Here is a 24,376-nt window from a genome sequence, read left to right as displayed (position 1 = left end):
GCTCACTGATGCCCAGTTTGGGTTCTGCCAAGACCACTCGGTTCCAGACCTCATTACAGCCTTGGTCCAAACACGGACAAAGGAGCTGAATTCCAGAGGTGAGGTGAGAGTGACTGCCCTTGACATCAAGGCAGCATTTGACCGAGTGTGGCATCAAGGAGCCCTCATAAAACTGAAGTCAATGGGAATCAAGGGGAAAACTCTCCACTGGCTGGAGTCATACCTAGCACAAAGGAAGGTTGTGGTGGTTGGAGGTCAATCATCACAGCCCCAGGACATCACTGCAGGAGTTCCTCGGGGCAGTGTCCTAGGCCCAACCATCTTCAGCTGCTTCATCAATGACCTTCCCTCCAACATACGGTCAGAAATGGGGATGTTCGCTGATGACTGTATAGTGTTCAGTGCCATTCACAACTCCTCAGATAATGAAGCAGTCCGTGCCCGCATGCAACAAGACCTGGACGACGTTCAGATTTGAGCTGATAAGTGGCAGCTAAGATTTGCACCACAGAAGTGCCAGGCAATGACTATCTCCAACAAGTGAGAGTCTAACTACTGATCCTTGACATTCAACAGCATTACCATCGCCGATTCCCCCACCATCAACATCCTGGGGGGTTACCATTGACCAGAAACTTAACTGGACCAGCCACATAAATACTGTGGTAACAAGAGCAGGTCAGAGGCTAGGTATTCAGCGGCAAGTGTCTCACCTCCTGACTCCCCAAAGCCTTTCCACCATCTGCAAGGCACAAGTCAGGAGTGTGATGGAATACTCTCCACTTGCCTGGATGAGTGCAGCTCCAACAACACTCAAGAAGCTCGACACCATCCAGGACAAAGCAGCCCGCTTGATTGGCACCCCATCCACCACCTTAAACATTCACTCCCTCCACCACCGGCGCACCGTGGCTGCAGTGTGTACCATCTACAAGATGCACTGCAGCAACTCGCCAAGGCTTCTTCGGCAGCACCTCCCAAACCCGCGACCTCTTCCAGCTAGAAGGACAAGGGCAGCAGGCGCATGGGAACACCACCACCTCCAAGTTCCCCATCAAGTCACACACCATCCTGACTTGGAAATATATCGCCGTTCCTTCATCGTCGCTGGGTCAAAATCCTGGAACTCCTTCATTTAAGACTTGTTTTAATTACATTCAGCTTGTTTAGTGAGTGGAACTGATTTGACGCTTTGACTTTCAAAGAGGCAGCATGGGGTTCCAACAGAACATACCCCACCTTCTCCAGAGCTTGGCTCCAGTTTGCATGAGCAGAGGCTGAGTCTGTGATCTGTGATACTCATACGACATGGGCAGCAGAGTTTTGGATGACCTCGTTTACGGAGGGTAGAATGTGGGAGGCCAGCCAGGAGCGTTTTGGAATAGTCAAGTCTAGAGGTAACAAAGGCACGGATGAGGGTTTCAGCAGTGGATGAGCTGAGGCAAGGGCGGAGACGGGCGATGTTACGGAGGTGTAAATAGGCGGTCTTAGTGATGGCGCAGATGTGATTGGAAGCTCATCTTGGGGTCAAATATAGCACCAAGGTTGCGAACAGTCTGGTTCAGCCTCAGATAGTTGCCAGGAAGAGGGTTGGAGTCAATGGCGAGGGAACGTAGTTTGTGACGGTAAACGTCTCCGCCTCGCTACCTCTCCTTCAATACGCTCTTTAAAACCTATCTCTTTGACCAAGCTTTTGGTCATCTGCCCTAATACCTCCTATGTGGCTCGGTGTCAAATTTTGTTTGATAACGCTCCTGTGGATTCAAGTCCCACTCCAGGGACTTGAGCACATAAAGCTTGGCTGACACTCCCAGTGCAGTGCTGAGGGAGCGCTGCACTGTCGGAGGTGCCGTCTTTCGGATGAGACGTTAAACCGAGGCCCCGTCTGCGCTCTCAGGTGGGCGTGAAAGATCCCATGGCACTATTTTGAAGAAGAGCAGGGGAGTTACCCCCGGTGTCCGGGGCAATATTTATCCCTCAATCAACATAACAAAAACAGATTATCCGGTCATTATCACATTGCTGTTTGTGGGAGCTTGCTGTGCGCGAATTGGCTGCCATGTTTCCCACATTACAACAGTGACTACACTCCAAAAGTAGTTCATTGGCTGTAAAGCGCTTTGAGACGTCCAATGGTCATGAAAGGCGTTATATAAATGCACATCTGTCTTTCTTTCTGTGAAGCGCCTTGGGATGTTTTACTGTGATAAAGGCGCTGTATAAATGCAAGTTGTTGTTGCTGATTGCCGTGCTTCTCCATGGAGGGTTCAGTTAAAGGTACATTGCTAGAGGACCAAGTGCCTGAACAGTCGATTTTTGGATGATCACCCCAGCACTGCCTGAAAAGCAACAGGGGACTCTGAATCTTGAGAATTGCTGCTCTTGTGATGTCTGCTAAAAGGGCTTTAGAGTCCAGCCCTGTTGGATTACAGGCTTTGGTTATCACCTGCTGACGTTGATTTAATTCGAACTAAGAACAGTTGTAAACACGCAGGGCACTTAATCCTCACCACCCTATACAAGGCAGTTTTCACTGTCTAGAAGTGTTTTGCCATCATCTTGAGCCCAATTTCCTGACTGCTCTCTGCTGGTAAGAGATTCATGTGCAGAACCTACAGTAGCATATATTTGTCACAGAGCTTTTCAAGTACAAGTCCCACTCCAGAGATTTAATCCAGGCTGACACTCCAGCGCAGTGCTGAGGGAGTGCTGCACTGTCAGAGGTGCCGTCTTTCGAATGAGACGTTAAACCAGGTGGACGTAAAAGATCCCACGGCACTTTTTGAAGAAGAGCAGAGGGAGTTATCCCCGGTGTCCTGGCCAATATTTATCCCTCACCCAACATCACTAAAAAACATTATCTGGTTATTTATCTCATCACTGTTTGTGGGACCTTGCTGTGTGCAAATTAGCTGCCACGTTTCCTACATTACAAGAGTGACTACACGCCAAAAAAGTATTTCATTGGCTGTAAAGCGCTTTGGGACGTCCTGCGGTGATAGACGCTATATAAATGTTCGTTCTTTCTCTCTCTCTCTCTTTTTCTTTCTCTCTCTTTTTCGCTCTGTCTTGTGAAAATATCACAGAAATCTTGTGGGAAAAATTGCTCAAAGTTAATAAGTCCTGACCTCTGAATCACGCTTACTTGTAGCAGGTCATTTTATGCCGGGACCACGGAAATCAGTAGGTCTGTATTATTTATAGACTGAAAAGGTTACAGGCGTTGCCTTTGCTTTTGTTGGTAGCATTTAGTTCCTGCACGCAGAATCCAACTATTCTACTTTGGAAAAAGTTTGTGTGAAGCACAGAGTGATCCGAACACACCCTGCAGTTGTCTCCGTAGCAACAACTGCACAATAGGCAAAGTGCACCAATCATAATTCTCCTTCCCAAAATTCCCATGGAAACCAACCAATAATGTATAATTGGAACGATGAACAAATCTCACTGAAATGTGAATGTTATTCTGCCCGGCAACACTCAGCAATAGCTATTAAAAATGTGGAGCAAAAGGGGACTCGGAAAAGCTGTTTGAGTCCGACAAAATGCAATACTTTGTAAATCTTCTTCCTCTCTTTTCTGTCCATTGTATCGCCTCCTCGTCTTTAGAAAACATTGAGCCCTTACCATGGGTGCTAGCTGTCCTCCAGTACCTTGCCCAGGTAGCCATTCTACGTGTGTGCACTTTGGTGTTGAATGTTGCCAGCCTAGTCATCTGTGGGAAGTCTGATGGTGTTCACTTGAGCAGTAACAAAGTCAGCTTTTGGTTCTGCTTATATGGTACTACTCTGCCAGCGGTTTTCCTTCATGTCCAGACCCGCCTGGACTTGCCTTTTCCTTTTCATCAGTGTATCAACATTGAGAACACTGGCTGATTTTCCTGAACTCAGAAACTGAGGCTGATTGTCACACACCTCATCACTGCCCCAAGCTAACTCCGTACAGTTCAGGGATCGAACCCAGAATCCTCGCCGCTCGCTACTGTAATCATCTGAACTGAGTTTGGTTATTGTGCTGGACATGCGGTTCTCTTGTGTCATTGCTCACAGTAAGTCTGATAACAGGGGCATTGTAGACAATCACTGGGAATTTCCGTTGGGAAGAACATAAGAAATAGGAGGAGTAGACCATACGGCCCCTCGAGCCTGCTCTGCCATTTAGTAAGATCATGGCTGATCATCGACCTCAACTCCACTTTCCCGCCCGATCTCCATATCCCTTGATTCCCCATGAGTCCAAAAATCTATCGATCTCAGCCTTGAATATACTCAAAGGCTCAGCATCCACAGCCCGCTGGGGCAGAGAATTCCAAAGATTCACAACCCTCTGAGTGCAGAAATTCCTCCTCATCTCAGTCTTAAATGGCCGACCCCTTATCCTGAGACTATGCCCCCTAGTTCTAGACACTCCAGCTAGGGGAAACAACCTCTCAGCATCTACCCTGTCAATCCCCTTCAGAATCTTGTATGTTTCAATGAGATCACCTCTCATTCTTCTAAACCCCAGAGAGTATCGGCCCATTCTACACAATCTCTCCTCATAGGACAGCCCTCTCATCCCAGGAATCAATCTAGTGAACCTTCGTTGCACCGCCTCCAAGGCAAGTATATCCTTCCTTAGATAAGGAGACCAAAACTGTGCCCAGTACTCCAGGTGTGGCCTCACCAAGGCCCTGTACAATTGGAGCAAGACTTCCTTACTCTTACACTCCAACCCCCTCTTGCAATAAAGGCCAACATGCCATTTGCCTTCCTTATTTCTTGCTGTACCTGCATGCTAGCTTTCTGTGTTTCTTGCACAAGGACCCCCAAATCTCTCTGAACACCAACATTTGAAAGTTTCTCACCATTTAAAAAATATTCTGTTTTTTTCTATTCTTCCTACCAAAGTGAAGGAGGTTCTCCCGACTGGTGACCATAGCTTGGGTGGGAACCCCACTTATGCGGTGTGCCTGGGGTTTGCGCCAAAGTTATGGCGGCCGTTCGAGCGAACCCACCAATGAAAATTCCCTGTGAATGTATTATTCTGCTGCTAAGGTGGAATCATTTCAGGTGATGAAGAAAGCGACCAGCTGAAGTATCCATGGGCTGTACGGCACTATCAGGACAGTAGCAATGCATTATGGTCGGCTCCCGCCGCAAACTCCGTACCCTTAAAACTGATGCCAACCCCCTCCTCGACCACTCTCTCAGTTCAAACCAAACTGTTCACAATCCTATTCAACCCCACGCTGAACTTTCAACCCATATCTTCTCCTTCACAAAGAACGCATACTTCCAACTTCGTGACATGAATCGACTGTTCCAATGTTCTCCAGGTCAGCTTCCCACCCTCCACTCTCTGTAAACTTCAGCTCATCTAAAACTCCACTACCTGTATCCTATCCTGCGCCAAGCCCCGCTCACCCTTCACCCTTGGGCTTGCCTTGACTCTCAGTCTTCCAAAGCCTCAAATTTAAATTTCTCGACCTTGTGTTTAAATCCCTTCAGCCACCCCACCTTAGGCTTGTTGTCCATTTTTTAATTACGCCTTTATGAAGTGCCCTGGGATGTTTATCTAAGTTAAAGGTGCAAGTTGAATTGTATTTAGGCTGGTCTCCCCTTTGGAAGGACTGAAGTTCTGAGGAATGGAACTGTTTCTATTTCAGGCACCCTATGTCGGTATCAAGCTCTCCCAGTCACGTACAGCACAGTCCAATGCAGAGAAAAGCTCCCTTTACTACAGCCAGCAGACAGAGGAGACTTTCCTCCCACTAGTCTAGATTGGATTTGAAACCAGGTCCCAGAGGTGAAAAGCCCCTGTCTAACCCAACTTCCCCCTGACCTGTCAAACGTCTCGTTGCTGTAAATAAACACAGCCTGAGGTCGGACAGAGTCTAACTGCAATTTGGTGAGGGCAGTTTTAAGATTGCTAGGCACTTGTAAATTCCAGATCAGAAAAAAGTAGGTATCAAAGTATCAGCCGAGGCTCAGTGGGCAGCACTCTCGCCTCTGAGTCAGAAGGTAGTGGGTTCCAATCCCAGGCCAGAGACTTGAGCACACAATACTGGCTGATACTGCAGTACTGAAGGTGTCTTCTCTTCTTCTTAGGCAGTCCCTCGGAACCGAGGATGACTTGCTTCCACATTAAAAATGAGTTCTCAGGTGACTGATGAGTCCAATGCGGGACCTACAGTCTCTGTCACAGGTGGGGCAGACGGTGGTTGAAGGGGTGGGTGGGTTGACGTGCGCTCCTTGCGCTGTTTGCGCTTGGCTTCCGCTTGCTCCTGGCGAAGAGACTCGAGGTGTTCGGCGCCTTCCCGGATGCTTCTCCTCCACTTTGTGCGGTCTTGGGCCAGGGATTCCCAGGTGTCGGTGGGGATGTTGCACTTTTTCAAGGAGGCTTTGAGGGTGTCCTTGAAGCGTTTCCTCAGCCCACCTGGGGCTCTCTTACCGTGTCGGAGCTCCGAGTAGAGCATAGGGTTGCAAAATTCTGGGAATTTTTAAAAGAGGAAACTTTCCATGGGAATTTTCGGGAATTTATGGGAATTTTGAGTTTTTTTGCACACTGATGGTTTTTGTCTCTGACCCTTATATTATCTTTGTCGTCAATATAGACATACTGTTCCATACAAATAAAAACAGGCTTTCAAAACTTTATTTAGGCTATAATTTTGAACTTTATTGAACCCCCACAAAAAAGACCCATCTAAAATAAAATAAAAAGAGCGTCAGCTTATTTAGCCTGTAATTTGTCCTTATTTTGTCCCTTTGAGTCTTCTACTCATGAGTCTTCTGAGTCTTCTACTCCTCATTGCTCCTCCTGATTCTCTGACTCTGGCTCTGACGTGTCCATTTCCTCCTCTGTGTCAGTGTCTAGCTGTGTGGTGGACACTTCTGTATCTGGCTCAATAAGTTGTAGGTTCCTTACCCTCCAGAAGGCTGTTGTACATTATGACAACACCACCCCATCTAGTGTTGCTGGGCAGCTTCAGTGTGGTGTTCTTGTTCTTTGTCATTTGTTTGGAGTTGTAGGTTGCTGCAACTACCTGTTTTCCCCTGACATACTTAACAACTTGCTTGGCTCTCTTGTACAGTGCTTCCATGGTTCTCAAACCCATGATGTCCTTGAGGAAACATAGGAGCAGGTTAAGCCCATGAGCTGCGCACCCAATAGACGTAATATGAGGGTAGGCCTCCTCCACTTGAGCCCAAGCAGCCTTCATATTCGCAGCATTGTCAGTAACTACTGCAAAGACCTTTTGTGATCCAAGATCGTTGATGACCGCTTTCAGCTCATCAGCAATGTATGTGCCTGTGTGTCTGTTGTCCTTCGTGTCTGTGCTCTTGAAGAACACTGGGAGAGGAGTGGAGACGATGTAGTTTATGATGCCCTCCCCTCGTACATTTGACCACCCATCTGAGAGAACTGCAACACAGTCTGCCATCGCTATCGTTTCTTTGAGCTTTCCTTGGACTCTGTTATACTCAGCCTCCAGCAAATAAGTAGACAAAGCATGTCTGGTGGGAGGACAGTATGCAGGGCGAATAACATTGAAAAATCTCTTCCAGTACACATTGGCTGTGAGCATGAGGGGTGAGCCTGTTGCATATACAGCTCGAGCAAGGCACTCATCTGCATTCTTCTGGCTATGGTTATCCATTGTATCAAAGAACCTTCCAAGTGGGCCAGGAGTTGCTGATGATAAGGAGCCTGATGCTGAATGAGAACCATCATCTTCTTGAATGGAAGCAGAGGAACTCTGGGTTGACTGCTGTGAGCTTTGAGTGAAGTTGTTGCATTTGGATAAATGCTGCTGCATCTTTGTGGCATTCTTTACATATGGCTTTCTACAGTGTTTGCACATGTACACAGTCTTTCCATCTTTAATGCCTGGGGTAAAATGCTTCCACACATCCGACGGTAAACGTGGCATTGTTCTATGCAGAGAAATAAAGGGCATTCATCTCTGTGTCGAACTGCGGTCGATCAGCACGATTGCAACAGGGTGAGTACATTTTTGCTGATGCTCCATGTGATGGAAGCATGACCTGTACACACACGACGCTACATCACCAATAGTGTATTATTTTGTATATTTTAAATTGAAGGACAACAGAGTTCAACAAGTAACTGGTTTATTTGGTATAAAGTCTGATTTACTTACTGCATCATCACAACATCAGCAGAAAACAAAATGACTTCCCTCAGGACCCCTAACCTGGATCTTAAAAAAACTATAGCAGTCTTACAGATGCCTGCAGGCCAATCACAATTCGATATGCAAATATTACAAATAGAGGGAGCTAATCGCTCATCCACTCATCCAACCAATCAGGACACATTTGTTCACAGTCACACACAAAACTTGTAATTATTAAAACAAGCCAAGTAAGAAGATAAACATATATTGATTAAGAAATTCCTTAATAATTAAGATTCCATCTCTGTTAGTAATTTTAAGAGAGGACCTGTGGAAAAAAAAGAAAGAAATTAAAAAAAAACAATATTATGCTAGCATGTGCTTTTTTGGGCAAAATTCCCAAGCTAAACTTCCCGTGGAAAATTTCCAGAAATTTACCGGAAACTTTCCACCCCTTTGCAACCCTAGTAGAGCACTTGTTTTGGGAGTCTCGTATCGGGCATGCGGACAATGTGACCCGTCCATCGGAGCTGATCGAGCGTGGTCAAAGCTTCGATGCTGGGGATGTTGGCCTAAGCAAGAACACTGACGTTGGTGCGCCTATCCTGCCAATGGATTTGCAGGATCTTGCAGAGGCAGCATTGGTGGTACCGTTCCAGTGCTTTGACTGTGTAGTGCACTGTGTACAGCACTGACGGAGGTGTAGTCTTTCAGAGAAGCGTCCTGGCCAACACTGATCCTTCAATCAACACAGGAGGTTAAAAAAAGGCCATTCATCACATTGCTGTTTGTGCGTCTTTGCTCTGCACAAATTGACTGCCACGTTACCCTAAAAAACAACAGCGACTACGCTTTAAAAAGTAATTCATCACCTGTAAAGCACTTCGGGGCATCCTGGGAATGTGAAAGGTGCTATAAAAAGGCAAGTTCATTCAAAATGACTGCCTTTCTTAATCCACGTTACTGTAAGTAGTATGATACGACTTGGGGAGAAAAAGATACTGAGGGGGCTCGACAAGGTAGATGCAGAGAGGATGTTTCCCCTCGTGGGGAAATCTAGAACTCGGGGGCACAGTTTCAGAATAAAGGGTCGCCCTTTTAGAACTGAGATGAGGAGGAATTTCATCTCTGAGGGTCGTAAATCTGTGGAATTCTCTGCCCCAGAGAGCCGTGGAGGCTGGGTCATTAAGGTGGAGATAGACAAGGGAGTGAAGGGTTATGGGGAGCGGGCAGGGAAGTGGCTTTGAGCCCAAGATCAGCCATGATCTTATTGAATGGCGGAGCAGGCTCGAGGGGCCAAGTGGCCTATTCCTGCTCCTATTTCTTATGTTCTTATTTAAAAACACAGATCTGATTGTCCAAATAGCCTATTTCTGTGCTGTAATATTCAACGATTCTAAGTGTGGTGGATGCTTCCAAAATATAAACAAAAAACCATACTTCTGTGCAAGATACTAATCGCACTAGAACTTTGATTCAGTATTTTTTTTTCTCTAAATAAATCTGGCCAACCTTGCATAGCAGTCCAGCGAGTGATATTTTTCCTCCTTCTGAGGCAACAGGCCAATATGCTGGCATTCCACGAGTCTACAGTAAGAGATTTCATGGTTCGGGTTAATTGTTCAATTTGGCTATGCAGAACAAACCTGGCAGTGAATAAAGATGCAACAGTCAGTTCATAAGTGACTCAGAGTCTGCTTGTGTAAACTGTAGTCTCGCAAAGTGTTGGAGGAGCAAAGACTGAACTGTAACGCCAAGCACTGTTGACGGCCGTGCCTTCAGCTGCCTAGGCCCTAAGTTCTGGAATTCCCTCCCTAAACCTCTCCGCCTCTCTCTCTCCTCCTTTAAGGCGCTCCTTAAAACCGACCTCTTTGACCAAGCTTTTCATTACCTTTCCTAATATCTTATTTGGCTTAGGTGTCAAATTTTGTTCGATAACGCTCCTGTGAAGCGACTTAGGACGTTTTACGATGTTAAAGGCGCTATATAAATGCAGGTTGTTGTTGTTGTGCGGTCTGTAGCTTGCCTCCTCTCGTCTCTTTCCCTTCAGCTGTGGTAGCTCTTCCTGATCCCAGTGCTTTACTGTGCGTGATGGTAATTGAATATGATATATAGCCAGCTGCACTCTAAACCTCCTCAGGCAAGGCGGGTCACCTGCTATTATTAGAAGCCTCTGAATTGGTAATGGTGTTTGATCTTTTCGTTTACTTCCTGCTTCTGCAGTGTTGGAGCTGGAGGTTCACCACCCCCCCCCATCCCGATTAACGACGACAGCTTTATAGCAATTTTAAAATGAAGCTGTGCTTCTGTAGCAGGCACCGCAGGTGACGAGCATTTCTCCTCAGTGCGTTACTTGCTAGTTTCTGGACGCGGTCCAATTGACCTGCCATCCACTGTAATGCAGAAAGTGACATGTCTACTTCACCGGGTGTTTGCTGCCTGCTAGAGGACAGCTGGAAGCAATATTCAGCTGAAAGTGGTTGGTTTTTTCTAACAAATATAGTGTGAAATCAATCAAAGCTTTTAAACCAAACCATAGATTTCAAAAAAATGTGACTCGATTATTTGTGCACTGCAGCAGTTTGAATTTGGGTTGTTTAATTTGTGCATACTTTAATGTATTGCCTTTCCACTTGTGCCTGTCCTCCCATCTTCCCCAATGCAACATAGTGTGCTCTGTCTGAGACTGCCGAAGTAACCTCCCAGACCCAGCTGGTGCCCGAGTGTACACTCCACTAATAGATGCACAGGGGCCACCCAGTGTGATTTGCTTGCTCTTTCTGATTCGACTTTGATATTCTGCCTTCCCCTTGGGGTGTGGCTGAGATTAAGAACTTGGGGGGGAAAAATTCGGTTGCTTGCGCCTCCCGTTAGCGCCTTAAGAGGGCGCTAATGGGACGCAAAGCAACTAGCGCCCGGGCACGGCGATGTTTGCGCCGCTCGCGAAATTAACTAGACATTTTGCGGCGGCGCTAAACACTACCGCCACGATCTCCTGCGCCGGCAGATTGTGACGTCAGTCGAGTGCACAGCACCCTGGACCGGATATTGAGTGGCGCCCCCTGCCTTACCGCCTGCCGCTAGCAACGACAGGTTGAGGGGAGCGTTATGCTGTCAGAAAGGGACTGGGGGAGCGCTATTTAAAGGCGACCGCTTCCTGCCTTTTTTTGTCGGTGACATTTTTGCACCACGCATTCTGAGAGAGAGAGAGAGACTTCTGGAGAGATTCAACGCTGTGTGAAGGAGGTTTGAGTACTGAGCAGCACTTTGCAGGTTCATTTTGATTTGCCCTTCCTTGCTTCGCCAGCGCTCTGAGGTAGCGCCTCACTCCTCGGCCTTTGCGCCTTAAGACAGGTGTGAAGCACCTGATTTAGCGCTCCAATCACCTCCAGGGGCGATAAAAGCCAAGTTTGCTGTCGGAGGCGATAATTAGCGCCAGGCGCAAAACTTTGCGCACGGCCGATAACGGCGCCCCAAACGCGGCGATACGGAATTTTTCCCCCTTGCTGTTTGGAGGCTGGCACATGCCAGTGTTACCTGCACCCCGACACCCTTCACATGTTGGTATTTTTGAAAAAGAGCAGGAGAGTTCTCCTTGATGTCCTAGCCAATATTTATCCCTCAAACAAAATTATCCGGTTCGTTATCACATTGCTGTTTGTGGGATCTTGCTATGCGCAAATTGGCTACCGTGTTTCCTACATTACAACAGTGACTCCACTTCAAAAGTACTTCATTGGCTGTAAAGCGCTTTGGGACGTCCTGAGGTCGTGAAAAGCGCTACAGAAATGCAAGTCTTTCTTTACGGTACTGCTGCACAACCCCATTCATCCTCATTTTTATTGATAATATCTTAGTGCTGAGACATGATGCCTCCATAGTTTCTGAATCAACGAAGCAATACAAAGAGAAAATGCAGTCCTTTGTTGTATTATAGCACGCTGCGTTTTAACACACCCAGAGCCCCTCCTGGCAGAACATCGAGTTTAGCAGCAACACATCAAAGAGCAGAAACTGAATATTTTCTATCCCATCCGATCTGATTTATTGAAATTAAATACCATTTTTCACATTTGTTTCTCCAAGTCATAGAATCGTGCAACACAGAAGGCGGCCATTCGGCCCATCGTGCCTCTGCCGGATCTATGAAAGAGCTCTCCAATTAGTCCCACTCTGCTACTCTATCCCCATAGCCCTGCAGATATTTCCTTTTCCAAGTTTATATCCAATTCCCTTTTGAAAGTCACTATTGAATCTGCTTCCACCGCCCTTTCAGGCAGCGCATTCCAGATCACAACCACTCGCTGTGTAAAGAAATGTCTCCTCATCTCCTCCCCGGTTCTTGCCAATTATCTTAAATCTGTGTCCTCTGGTTACCGACCTTCTTGCCAGCGGAAACAGTTTCTCCATATCTACACTATCAAAACCCTTCCTCATTTTGAACACCTCTATTCAAACTCCCCTTAACCTTCTCTGCTCTAAGGAGAACAGTCCTAGGTTCTCGAGTCTCTCCACTAGTGTGGCAGTAATATTGCATTTGTAAGTTTCTGATTTAGCAATTGTTACATTTAAGTTTGTAAGTTATTGTCTTTTACTAGCTGCCTGTTACAGTAACTATAGTGCCTGATATTTGTATTTTATTCTTGCTGCACAGTTCCCGAGGTTGGCGGAGTCTCGTTTCTCTTTACGCCATCAGCATCTCCTGTAGACATGGTCCCTGAAGAGAATGGCCCCACAGACAGACACCTGTAAGCAACGTTCCCTCTTATTTTTTTTTGGTGCGCGGTCCCTTAAAATGGCTGCGCGGCCCATTCAAATTTTCGCACAGGCGCGGTTTCTCCCATATAAAAGCTGGTGAGCGGCCTGCGCGGGACCTCCAGACCACCGCGCAGCTTAGCGGGAGCGCTGCCTGTAAGTAACTCACTCGGATAGTTCAGGGTGCCCTATCCCTTTGCTGCTGCCCATCCCGGTGCCTACCCCCATATTCCGATCCGAATTTTCCTGTACATCGCATATTTGACTCCACCTTCCCATTCTATTTCCCCTGTAAATGCAACAGTAAATGTATAAAGAAAAGTGCAGTGGCCATAGCAGATAACTCAAGCTCTAATTGTAATCCACATCAAAGTCTGAGTCCATCATACTTTGGATGGAGCAAGGTATATTTATTAAAAAAAAGCAAAAGACTTTTTTTCTGACCCGGAGCCAGAGATTTACACACACCTGTCAAACGTCCTTCATCAACACCAATTAACGTCTAAAGTTGTCCTTAAAGAGACATGCCACACTAAACATAACTGCACCGTAGCAGCAGGTAAGTACACCGTATCGCGTATAACACTCCTGTCGTTGTAAAATAGCTCATTGATTGGCTTGCTGTGCCCCGTCCCTGATGGCTTTCCCTCGAAAGCTCATGCAGAACTAAAGAGCTATTCACTCTGAGCCAGACGGAGACTGTGACTGAACGTCTGGGGCTTGACCCCGAGCCAGACGGAGACTATGACTGAATGTCTGGGGCCTGACCCCGAGCCAGACGGAGATTGTGTCTGAACGTCTGGACCTGACCCTGAGCCAGACGGAGACTGTGACTGAACGCCTGGGGCCTGACCCCGAGCCAGATGGAAACTGTGTCTGAACGTCTGGGGCCTGACCCTGAGCCAGACGGAGACTGTGACTGAATGTCTGGGGCCTGACCCCGAGCCAGACGGAAACTGTGTCTGAACATCTGGGGCCTGACCCCGAACCAGACGGAGACTGTGTCTGAATGTCTGGGACCTGACCCCAACAGAGACTGTGACTGAAAGTCTGGGTCCTGACCCCGAGCCAGATGGAGACTGTCTGAACGTCTGGGGCCTGACAACGAGCCAGATGGAGACTGTGTCTGAACGTCTGGGGCCTGACTCTGAGCCAGACGGAGACTGTGACTGAACGTCTGAGGCCTGACCCCGAGCCAGACGCAGACTGTGACTGAACGTCTGGGGCCTGACCCCAAGCCAGACGCAGACTGTGACTGAACATCTGGGGCCTGATCCTGAGCCAGACGGAGACTGTCTGAACGTCTGGGGCTTGACCCCGAGCCAGACAGAGACTGTGACTGAACGTCTGGGGCCTGACCCTGAGCCAGACGCAGACTGTGACAAAGTCTGGGGCCTGAGCCAGACGGAGACTGTGTCTGAACGTCTGGGGCCTGACCCCAAGCCAGACGCAGACTGTGACTGAACGTCTGGAGCCTGACCCCAAGCCAGACGCAGACTGTGACTGAACGTCTGGGGCCTGACCCCAAGCCAGACGGAGACTGTGTCTGAACATCTGGGGCCTGACCCCGAGCCAGACGGAGACCGTGACTGAACGTCTGGGGCCTGAGTGAGACCCAAGAATCTTTTTTCCTGCCCTGGGAGGGAGGTCAGAATCATAGTCTTGGTAAAGTGGTCGAAGGGCTAACTTCTGCTCTCTCCTCTAACAACAGTCTGTCTCATTCTGTTCGCTGTTTTCCACTCTATCTTTACCACTGCTTTACTTCCTGCTCTTTGACATCTCAATCGGCTGAGAAGCACTGGGCTGCCGGGCCCCGATGGAACTGGAGCTCAGTATGTCTCAGTGCCCTGAGGGGTATAGGGGGAAAAGTAATGATGCCGTCTTTGTTAACAGACTGGAAGAGAATGGGAAGTCTGTAGACCCAACTGAATGGAGCATCGCTGATGTGGTGAATTATTTTAAAGAGGCGGGTTTCCCAGAGCAGGCTGGTGCTTTTGAGGATCAGGTGAGTGTGGGCCCCTCTCTATTGCTTGAATTCCTACACAGAGAACGTGATTTCGATTTTGGGAGCGGTGCTTCTATTTTCTGAATGAAATCTCCGAAAATATTGAAGAGCCCGCTTAAAATGTGCGTTTAAAATGACCTTTTACCATAAAGCGCATAGCCCACACTTGAGTGGCTGTAGTGGAATTCTCTCAGTGCCTTGAGTCCAGAAGGCTGGTCTACAGTCCTGACTGCTCATCGCGAGGTGGATTCCACCATGTGGGGTGTTCTGTGTTTGTTTGAACCAGTAAGTGGCATTTGTTGCAAAATAACCGTCGGTCTCTGACAAGTGCCCCCTTGTACAATGAGGGCATCACTGAAACAGCCCATTAAAAATGTCAGCGAGTTTAAACAGTCAGGGAAAACCCCAGGACCCGGATGGAATCCCAGCATAGACACAAGACCATAAGAAATAGGAGCAGGAGTCGGCCATTCGGCCCCTCGAGCCTGCTCCGCCATTCAGTAAGATCATGGCTGGTCTTCTAGACCAACTCCACCTACCTGCTCCACCCCATATCCCTTGACTCCCTTAGTATTTATCATAGAAACATAAAAGATAGGAGCAGGAGTAGGCCATTCGGCCCCTCGAGCCTGTTCCGCCATTCAGTGAGATCATGGCTAATCATCCAAACTCAGTACCCTGTCCCTGCTTTCTCCCCATGTCCCTTGATCCCTTGAAATATATCTAACTCCTTCTTGAATATATTTAATGAATTGGTCTCCACTGCCTTCTGTGGTAGAGAATTTCACAGGTTCACCACTCTCTGGGTGAAGAAATTCCTCCTCATCTCTGTCCTAAATGGCTTACCCCTTATCCTTAGACTGTGACCCCTGGTTCTGGACTCCCCAACCATCGGGAACATCCTTCCTGCATCTAGTCTGTCTAATCCTGTTAGAATTTTATAAGTTTCAATGAGATCCCCTCTCATTCTTCTAAACTCCAGTGAGTATATCGATCTCTGTCTTGAATATACTCAACGACTGAGCCTCCACAGCCCTCTGGGGTAGAGAATTCCAAAGATTCACCACCCTCTGAGTGAAGAAATTTCTCCTCCTCTCAGTCCTAAATGGCCAACCCCTTATTCTGAGACTGTGACCCCTGGTTCTAGACTCCCCAGCCAGGGGAAAACATCCTCCCTGCATCTACCCTGTCAAGCCCTGTAAGAATTTTGTATGTTTCAATGAGATCACCTCTCATTCTTCAAAACTCTAGAGAATATAGGCCTAGTCTACTCAATCTCTCCTCATAGGACAATCTCCTCATCCTAGGAACCAGTCCAGTGAACCTTCGTGGCACTCCCTCTGTAAGGCAAGTCCCTACCACTGATGTCATAAACTCACCAAGAGCCAGCTGTTAAGAAGAGCCATTTATTTTTTAACCGGGTCTTTACAGTGGCTGTTCTTAGTGTATGCACTAGGGTTACTGCCAGCTACACGTGGCCTGCACATTGGGAGCCAGCGACACGAAACCCAGCAAGTACGGTTCACCGACTGCTGCAGCCCTGGCGTTCCGGAGCGTGGGCTCCAGTGTGCCGGAGGTCACTGTCCTGAGTGCAGAATGAAGATGGGCTCGTCTGCTGCTGCCACACAGGGGATACAGTATTCCGTTCTTCCCAGTTTAGGCTTCATTGCTGACACAGGCCACACGCAGCAGCTGTAGGCGAGGTAAAGGGGCGGGGTTTTCTGCTGTTTCCGTCCCGTGTGTATACACGCTGACGTAACACGGGCTGATCAATTGCTTTGTTGTGTTGAGCTGTATGATAACGGTTTTTTTTAGTAAACAGAGGATGTTTCCTCTGGCTGGGGAGTCTAGAACCAGGGGTCACAGTCTCAGAATAAGGGCTCGGCCATTTAGGACTGAGAGGAGGAGAAATTTCTTCACTCAGAGGGTTGTGAATCTTTGGAATTCTCAACCCCAGAGGGCTGTGGATGCTGAGTCGTTGAGTATATTCAAGACAGAGGTCGATAAATGTTTGGATACTAAGGGATTCAGTGGATATGGTGTTAGGGCGGGAAGGTGGAGATGAGTTGGAAGATCGGCCGTCATTAATTGAATGGCGGAGCAGGCTCGAGGGGCCGAATGGCCTACTCCTTGCTCCTTGTTCTTATGTGTTGGAAAAACGGAGCCCCGTATAAGCTGAGCTGACTTTGCCGGTGTGTTTGGTTCTGTGAATTATTACATGAATGAACAAATGTGGGCAAGCTTTTGTCACGGCCCTTTACAGCTTCTCCTGTGCTTTGCTACCTGGGCAGCTTCCTGTGCTGCTCAATGTGGCAGCTGCACAGAGTCTGTCCCCTGGAGGGTCCAAAAACCTAGTCATTAACCTGCTGGTGGCAGGGAGTCAGAGTCCCTTTCACAGGGATTTGATATACTGGTGGTCAATATTCCCTCTTTTTTTGGGGGGGGTGCACGGCCCCTTTAACGGGCTGCGCGTTCACATTTCCGCGCAATGCGCGATTTTTCCATTTAAAAGCCGGTGAGCGGCCTGCGTGGGATGTTGCTGGTGCTGGCATCAGATTCCCTTTCAGAGGGGTCCAATACCCCTGTCGGCGAGTATTGAACTCCCCATTCAGAGGGGTCCGATACCCCTGGCAGTGAGTGTAGGCTTCCCAAATCAGAGGGGTCCGATACCCCTGGCAGTGAGCGTAGGCTCCCCAAATCAGGGGGGTCCGATACCCCTGGCAGTGAGTGTAGGCTCCCCAAATCAGAGGGGTCCGATACCCCTGGCAGTGAGTGTAGGCTCCCCAAATCAGAGGGGTCCGATACCCCTGGCTGTGAGCGTAGGCTCCCCAAATCAGAGGGGTCCGATACCCCTGGCTGTGAGCGTAGGCTCCCCAAATCAGAGGGGTCCGATACCCCTGTTGGCGAGTATCGAACTCCCCGTTCAGAGGGGTCCGATACCCCTGTTGGCGAGTATTGAACTCCCCGTTCAGAGGGGTCTGATACCCCTGGAGAAGAGTTTCGAACTCCCCGTTCAGAGGGGTCTGATACCCCTGGAGAAGAGTTTCGAACTCCCCGTTCAGAGGGGTCCGATACCCCTGGAGGAGAGTGCCGGACTTCCAGCCAGAGGGGTCTGGTACCCCCGTGTGTACATAGGTCAGAGGTGTCCAAGTTTGATGCTGTAGCTGAAACAGAATGTACTCCATCTAATTCCAGTGAAATAATAATGTTAATTAATGGACAAATTTTAATCTTCCTTACTCCAGGAGATTGATGGCAAGTCCCTGCTCCTAATGAAGAGGAACGATGTGTTGACGGGACTGGCAATTAAACTGGGCCCTGCACTAAAGATATACGAATATCATATCAAGGTGCTGCAGTTACATCATTTTAAGAATGAGGCGCCCTCATGCTGATCCGTGCCTGCCCTTGGTAGCAGATTATCTGCCCTGTACACCCAGCTTCTATCTGCACACGCTCCACTGCAGCCTCACTTTAATATATTCCCAAATTAAATTCATTCTATTTAAAGTGAAAGGAGGAACGCCACCAGGAATAAGAAGTTTATTTAAGAAAAAGTGCTGGGTTTGTCTAAAGTAGGGTTTGGGAAGTGTTGAAGCCTTTCTCCCACTATTGGACCCACGCTGTACTGGAATTCTCCCTTTTCCTTGGCGTAGCAGAGCTCCCAGTGCCGGGCTCGTTACGGGATTTCGCCTTCTCGCTGATGGGAAGGAATCGCCCTGCTGACTGGCTGATGTGGGTGCGCTGTTCTGCAACTGGGTGAAATGCTGTTTCAAACATAGAAGAGGGGCTCTCTGCAGGACAGGCCCTTCATCCTGTTTGACACACACAAGTGCACAAAAAGCATCGCGATGCACACTTTAGAGGAACTGTGCGGTTTGTCTCGTGTTGGAAACCGCAAAGCAAAAAAAAAATTTTTTTAATCCTGAAATGAAACGGGCAGAGATTAAGCAATAAGTACGGAACGGAATGAGCATCTTCCTACAGTCAGGTGGCAGCTGACACTCTGATTGTAGATTCCCGGTAAAGGGAACCCCCGTCAAGGTGAACACAAAATCTTTTCGTCGGACCCGTAGGTTATGGTGCAGTAGGATTGTGAAAAACGTTATCTCCACGCTCTTATCTTTGACAATTATACCCCCTTAAGTCAGTCACTTTGGAGTTTCACTTTAAGCTGTACAGCTGTTACCGGTGCTGGGAGTGTGTCCTGTATATTTTTAAAGGTTTTATTATATTAGATATTATCTGTATATTCCAAAATGCAATGAAAGCCTTAAATTGAAATCCTGTGAGCTGGGGTTATGACTGCTTGCTCACATATGCAGGACTTTGTGTGTTTGCAAATGAATCTGCAGAATTTTAAAAATATGTATTAAAAAAATCTTGCCTCTGCTCGCACTTCCTGTCAACTTTTTCCATTATAAATTCCTATGTCCATACTTGTATGGAATTCTGGCTGTGTAACCTGTTGTAATTGCACCCTCCTGTGTTGCAGCGCCACCATTGGTAGGAGGATGTAATTACACCGTGACACGTTTACATCATAAATGTGGGTGTAGGAATTTATACAGGAAATATCAAGGTCAGAAGGCACGCCTTTAAAATGGGGACTGAATTACATCTGTGTGCCCCTGGTCAAGTTGTTCCCCCAGACACTAACCCTGCTTCACTTGAAACTACACTTGGTCTTGACTCTCCATTTACAACATCACAGGACATCATTGTCTCCCATAAGCCACGCTGCCTCCTGCGCGGCCTGCCTCCCTCAGTGCGCGGCCCATTCAAATTTTTGCAGTATCTACAAAATAAAAGCCGGTGAGCAGCCTGCGCGGGACCTCGCAGATGACTGCGCAGTTTAGCGGGAAGATTTCAGGACATTGATTATATATAAAATCAAGCTCCTGGGTTGTCAGATGGGTGGAGTTTGAATGCAGTGTTGCTCAAGTGGAGGTGACAGATTTATCCAATTCCTTATTTGTAGGGAATCATTTCCTGTTCATTTTTTGGGGCATTTTAAATTTTAGAATATACCGTTGCAGAATTTGACAGCAAAAATTGGCTTTGCTCACACACAGCATTGTGCAAACTTTCTCCGTGTGTTCAGACACTCAGTTGAATGTGTGACACTTTTTTAGCCTTTCTGTTTTGTAAACTTTTGAGTTAAATGTTTTTTTTTTCCCTGTGACCTTCCACTGGTTCCCCATCAGTTTTTCCACGAGTTTCAGCTTACAGTTCAGTTTCCATCTTGCAGTCCAGTTAGGAGCCACTTGACAGATTCTCTTACCTGCCACATTGGTTCATTTGCCCGTCTGAGAGGACTTGGGTTTGAAAACGACTAAACCAGAAGGTGCCTTTGCTTGGCCAGCACTGGTGAAAGCTGAGGATTACAGGGTACTTTGTCATGTTAGATTTAACTGGCTACCATTCATCATCCGATCCGACCCATGTCAGAAGCACTTCTTTATAAAGGAATGAAAATCGGGGCCCAACTTGTGGTGTGAATACCACAAGCTGCCTCGCAATCCAATCGGAGAATTAATTGGATAAATTGGAATGTAAGCGGGGAAGAACCTGACTTCGGAGTATTCGCACTGGTTTCAGGAAAACACCACTTGGCATCCTTACTACAATAGCTGTGAAAAGTGGATGCAGCATGTGAAGACAAAACAGACCCAACACAACTTGTGGCTAACCTATTTGTTGGTGGGTTTATTTGCCGACCTCATTAGCCTAGTGTTTTCCCAGACTGACGTAGGAACAGGAGGAGGCCATTCAGCCCCTCGAGCCTATTCCGCCATTCAATTAGATCATGACTGATCTGTAGATTAACTCCATCTACCCGCCTTGGTTCTGTATCCCTTGATACCCTTACCTAACAAAAATCTATCAATCTCAATTTTGAAATTTTCAATTTACCCCCCCCACCCCCAGCCTCAACAAGCCTTTTGGGGGGGAGAGTTCCCGATTTCCACTACCCTTTGTGTGAAGAAGTGCTTCCTGACATCACCCCTGAACGGCCTGGCTCTAATTTTAACGAGGCCCCCTTATTCTGAACCTTTTCCCTACCAGAGGAAATAGTTTCAGGTGTGGCCATATGAATGCCACTGGCCCAAAGTTAGTGATTCAAGATGGGGGGGACAGAAAACGAGGCTAATTTGAAAAATCTCGCACATGTGTTAGGAATAGCTAAAAGGGGGCGCGGAACTAAGGGGAATGAAAATTAAAAGTTCTCTCCACCAGTTTACTGCCACTACTCCTGTGCATCACATCCTTGTCTCTAGTGTAGTTGGAGAATGGTCAGTATTCCTTTTTGCACTCCACGTGTGCCGTGCTGTATCCAGAGTTGTCTCAGTTAGTCTTTGTACTTGAATTTTTATGCTAGCAGGGCTCTATTACAGCTGCTGAGACCGGTGCGCCATTTTGTGCTGAGCTTCAAGAGTGCTGCAGACTGGTACAGGAAACTTTTTTTTATCCGGCACGGACGGGACCGACGTGGTGCCGGTTCATCAAAAATTCCGGATAACCGAACGCTATAGTAAAAGATACGAGAGCTGAGAGCTCCGTATAAAGCAACAAACCCTGTTGCTTAGCAACAGCTTCAGAACAATGGCCACAAGTTGCAAGCGTCTCTGTAGCTTAGCAACAGCTGCAGCCACACCCTTGCACAGCAACAAATGGAGGAAGGCAAGTAATAAAAGTTACCTGAACCTACTCCTGAATTTTGCCGGTTGACCGAGATTTCCGGTTATTTAGGTGCCGGTAAATCGAAAGTTTCCTGTAGTAAGACGGAAGCCTATGCAGTGGACTTCCACAAGGTGCGAAATGCTATGTACCGCACGTATAGGGATGGCGCGATGCCTGTACGACAATCGGCTGGTACCGTTCCCCTTTTAGTGGGGTGATCTTCCAGGCTGATACTGAGACACGGAGCCCTGGTATCCTGGTGCGAACAGCAGCTGTCGATGCGCTTTACAGAATCTTTTGTGTGTTTGATTTGTGTGATTTTTATAATAAAGGAGTAACTAAAAGCCATGTGTTTTGAACGGAATGCACAAAATGGGTAATGGTGAGTTTTAGAGCTTATTCTTGCTAAATGAAATGCTGTTGAGCAATAAGCAACAATATTGAAATGAAATGTGTCTAATAAACTCGTTGATTCAAAATGATTTTTGTTGGCTTGTCGTAGAATTTGTCGGTGTGACTTAGCATCTTCATTTTGTAACAACAACAACATGTATTTATGTGGTACCTTTAACGTAGTAAAACGTCCCAAGGCGCTTCACAGGAGCGTTATCAAACAAACTTTGACACCGAGCCACGTGAGACATTGGGACAGGTAATCAAAGCTTGGTCAAACAGTTAGGTTTTAAGGAACATCTTAAAGGAGGAGAGAGAAGCGGAGAGGTTTAGGGAGGGAATTGCAGAGCTTAGGGCCCAGGCAGCTGAAGGCACGGCCGCCAGTGGTGGAGCGATAAAAATCGGAGATGCGCAAGTGGTCAGAATTGGAGGAGCGCAGAGATCTCGGAGGGTTGTGGGGCTGGAGGAGGTCACAGAGATAGGGAGGGGCGAGGCCGGGGAGGGATTTGAAAACAAGGATGAGAATTTTAAAATCGAGGCATTGCCAGACCAGGAGCCAATGTAGGTCAGCGAGCACAGGGGGTGATGGGTGAAGGGGACTTGGTGCGAGTTCACAGGGTTTTGGATGGTTATCTCTTGGCAAATTATGTCAAAGTTAATGAATTTACTTGTAGAACATCCCATGATGGGCTATCCCATGAGTATCTAAGGAGCTCAATTCTTTTTTTGACATTTCCAGCAGTTGTAGTATTGGATAGAGACAGCTAAAGTTGGATAAAAGGATATTTAGACGGGGGATAATCTGACCCTCATCCGAGAGGCTTGAACAACAGTGGATCGCAGGTACCAGTGGAGGAGGGTCACCTTGGTCTGGAACCATTTCACTGGTGGATGGATGGGTCCTCTTCAAACCAGGCATGTGGAAGGAGCACTGGTAGGGGGGGGTTTCTGCTTTAGGTTCTAACCGTAGCTCAGTGGGTAGCACTTTCGCTTCCGAGTCAGACAGTTGTGGGTTCATAGTCCCACTCCAGAGACCAGAGCAGATAATCTAGGCTGACACTCCCAGTGCAGTATTGAGGGAGTGCTGCACTGTCAGAGGTGCCGTCTTTCCCATAAAACGTTAAACTGAGGCCCCGTCTGCCCTCTCAGGTGGATATAAAAGATTCACAGAAATCACAGAAACCCCACAGTGCAGATAGAGGCCATTTCAGCCCATCAAGCCTGCACCGACACATATCCCACCCGATCCCTGTAACCCCTACACCAACACATATCCCACCCTATCCCCGTAACCCCATGTATTTAATCCCCCTAACACTAAGGGTCAATTTATCATAGCCAATCAACCTAAACCCACACATTTTTGGACTGTGGGAGGAAACCAGAGCACCCAGAGGAAACCCACACAAACACAGGGAGAATGTGCAAACTCCACACAGACAGTCGCCCGAGGCCGGATTTGAACCCAGAGTCCCTGGTGCTGTGAGGCAACAGTGCTAACCACTATGCCACCATGGCACTATTTTGTCCTGTGACCTGGCCAACATTTATCCCTCAACCAACATCACCAAAATAGATTATGTGATCATTATCACATTACTGTGGGATCTTGCTGTGTGCAAATTGGCTGACGTATTTCCTTCACTACAACAGTGACTACTCTTCAAAAAGTACTGCATTGACTGTAAAACGCTTTGTGACATCCTGAGGTCGTGAAAGGCGCTGTATAAATGCCAGTCTTGTTGCAGGAACTGCAAAGAACTGAGAACGGGCTGATCAGATACAGAAGGCTCTGCAGGGATTGGGGATCATTTAATGTGGACAAACACAAAGTCATGAAGTTGGGAAAGGATAATAAACAGTGGCCATAGAAGCTGAATGGTGTTATTCTACAGGACATGATACAGGAGAGAGATTTGGAGTGCTGGTGGATGGAATGCTGTAGCCATAAGCACAGTAAAGAGGACAAATAGGATTTTGGGCTGTATAGTCAGACGAACTTAGGAACAGGAGGAGGCCATTCAGCCCCTCAAGCCTGTTCTGCCATTCTATTAGATCATGGCTGATCTGTACCTCAACTCCATATACCGTGATACCCTTACCCAACAAAAATCTATCGAAATAACAACAGAAAATGCTGGGAAAACTCAGCAGGCCAGGCAACATCCGTGGAGAGAAAATAGAGTCAACGTTTCGGGTCGAACCCTTTGTCAAGTCTGGAAGGGAAATGAAATAGATCGAAAGGCAGGGCTGGGAGAGAACAAAAGAAGTGAAGAGACATTAAGAGGTATTCAAAACCAGACGAGATGGTGATCGGACTAGTGGAGACAAAAGACGGCTCTAGATTAGGTGTGAAATGAGCTGGCAGAATGGGAGACAGCTGCCATGTGGGAGAGAGAGAAAAAAAGGGGGGGGGG

The 24,376-nt window shown here is 47.5% G+C and overlaps 1 protein-coding gene across 2 annotated transcripts in view; it reads left to right on the top strand.

The window, feature by feature from the left end:
- Positions 1-22,048, top strand: part of LOC147097596 (sterile alpha motif domain-containing protein 1-like) — a 161,934-nt gene extending 139,886 nt beyond the window's left edge. For both annotated transcript variants that reach the window (XM_085971562.1, XM_085971561.1), the window contains 3 exons: positions 12,777-12,870; positions 14,771-14,882; positions 18,128-22,048. In XM_085971562.1, the coding sequence (XP_085827688.1) occupies positions 12,777-12,870; positions 14,771-14,882; positions 18,128-18,277 (356 nt within the window). In that variant the 3' untranslated portion in view covers positions 18,278-22,048. The remainder of the gene's footprint in view (positions 1-12,776; positions 12,871-14,770; positions 14,883-18,127) is intronic.
- Positions 22,049-24,376: the final 2,328 nt, after the last annotated feature.

This window comes from Somniosus microcephalus, chromosome 31 (genome assembly GCF_052327205.1).
Source record: "Somniosus microcephalus isolate GS21.2 chromosome 31, FLI_Smic_1.0, whole genome shotgun sequence".
In the NCBI taxonomy this organism is placed as follows: Eukaryota; Metazoa; Chordata; class Chondrichthyes; order Squaliformes; family Somniosidae; genus Somniosus; species Somniosus microcephalus.
Note: the sequence above shows the minus strand (reverse complement) of the source record. Positions and strands in the feature narration are given on the sequence as shown.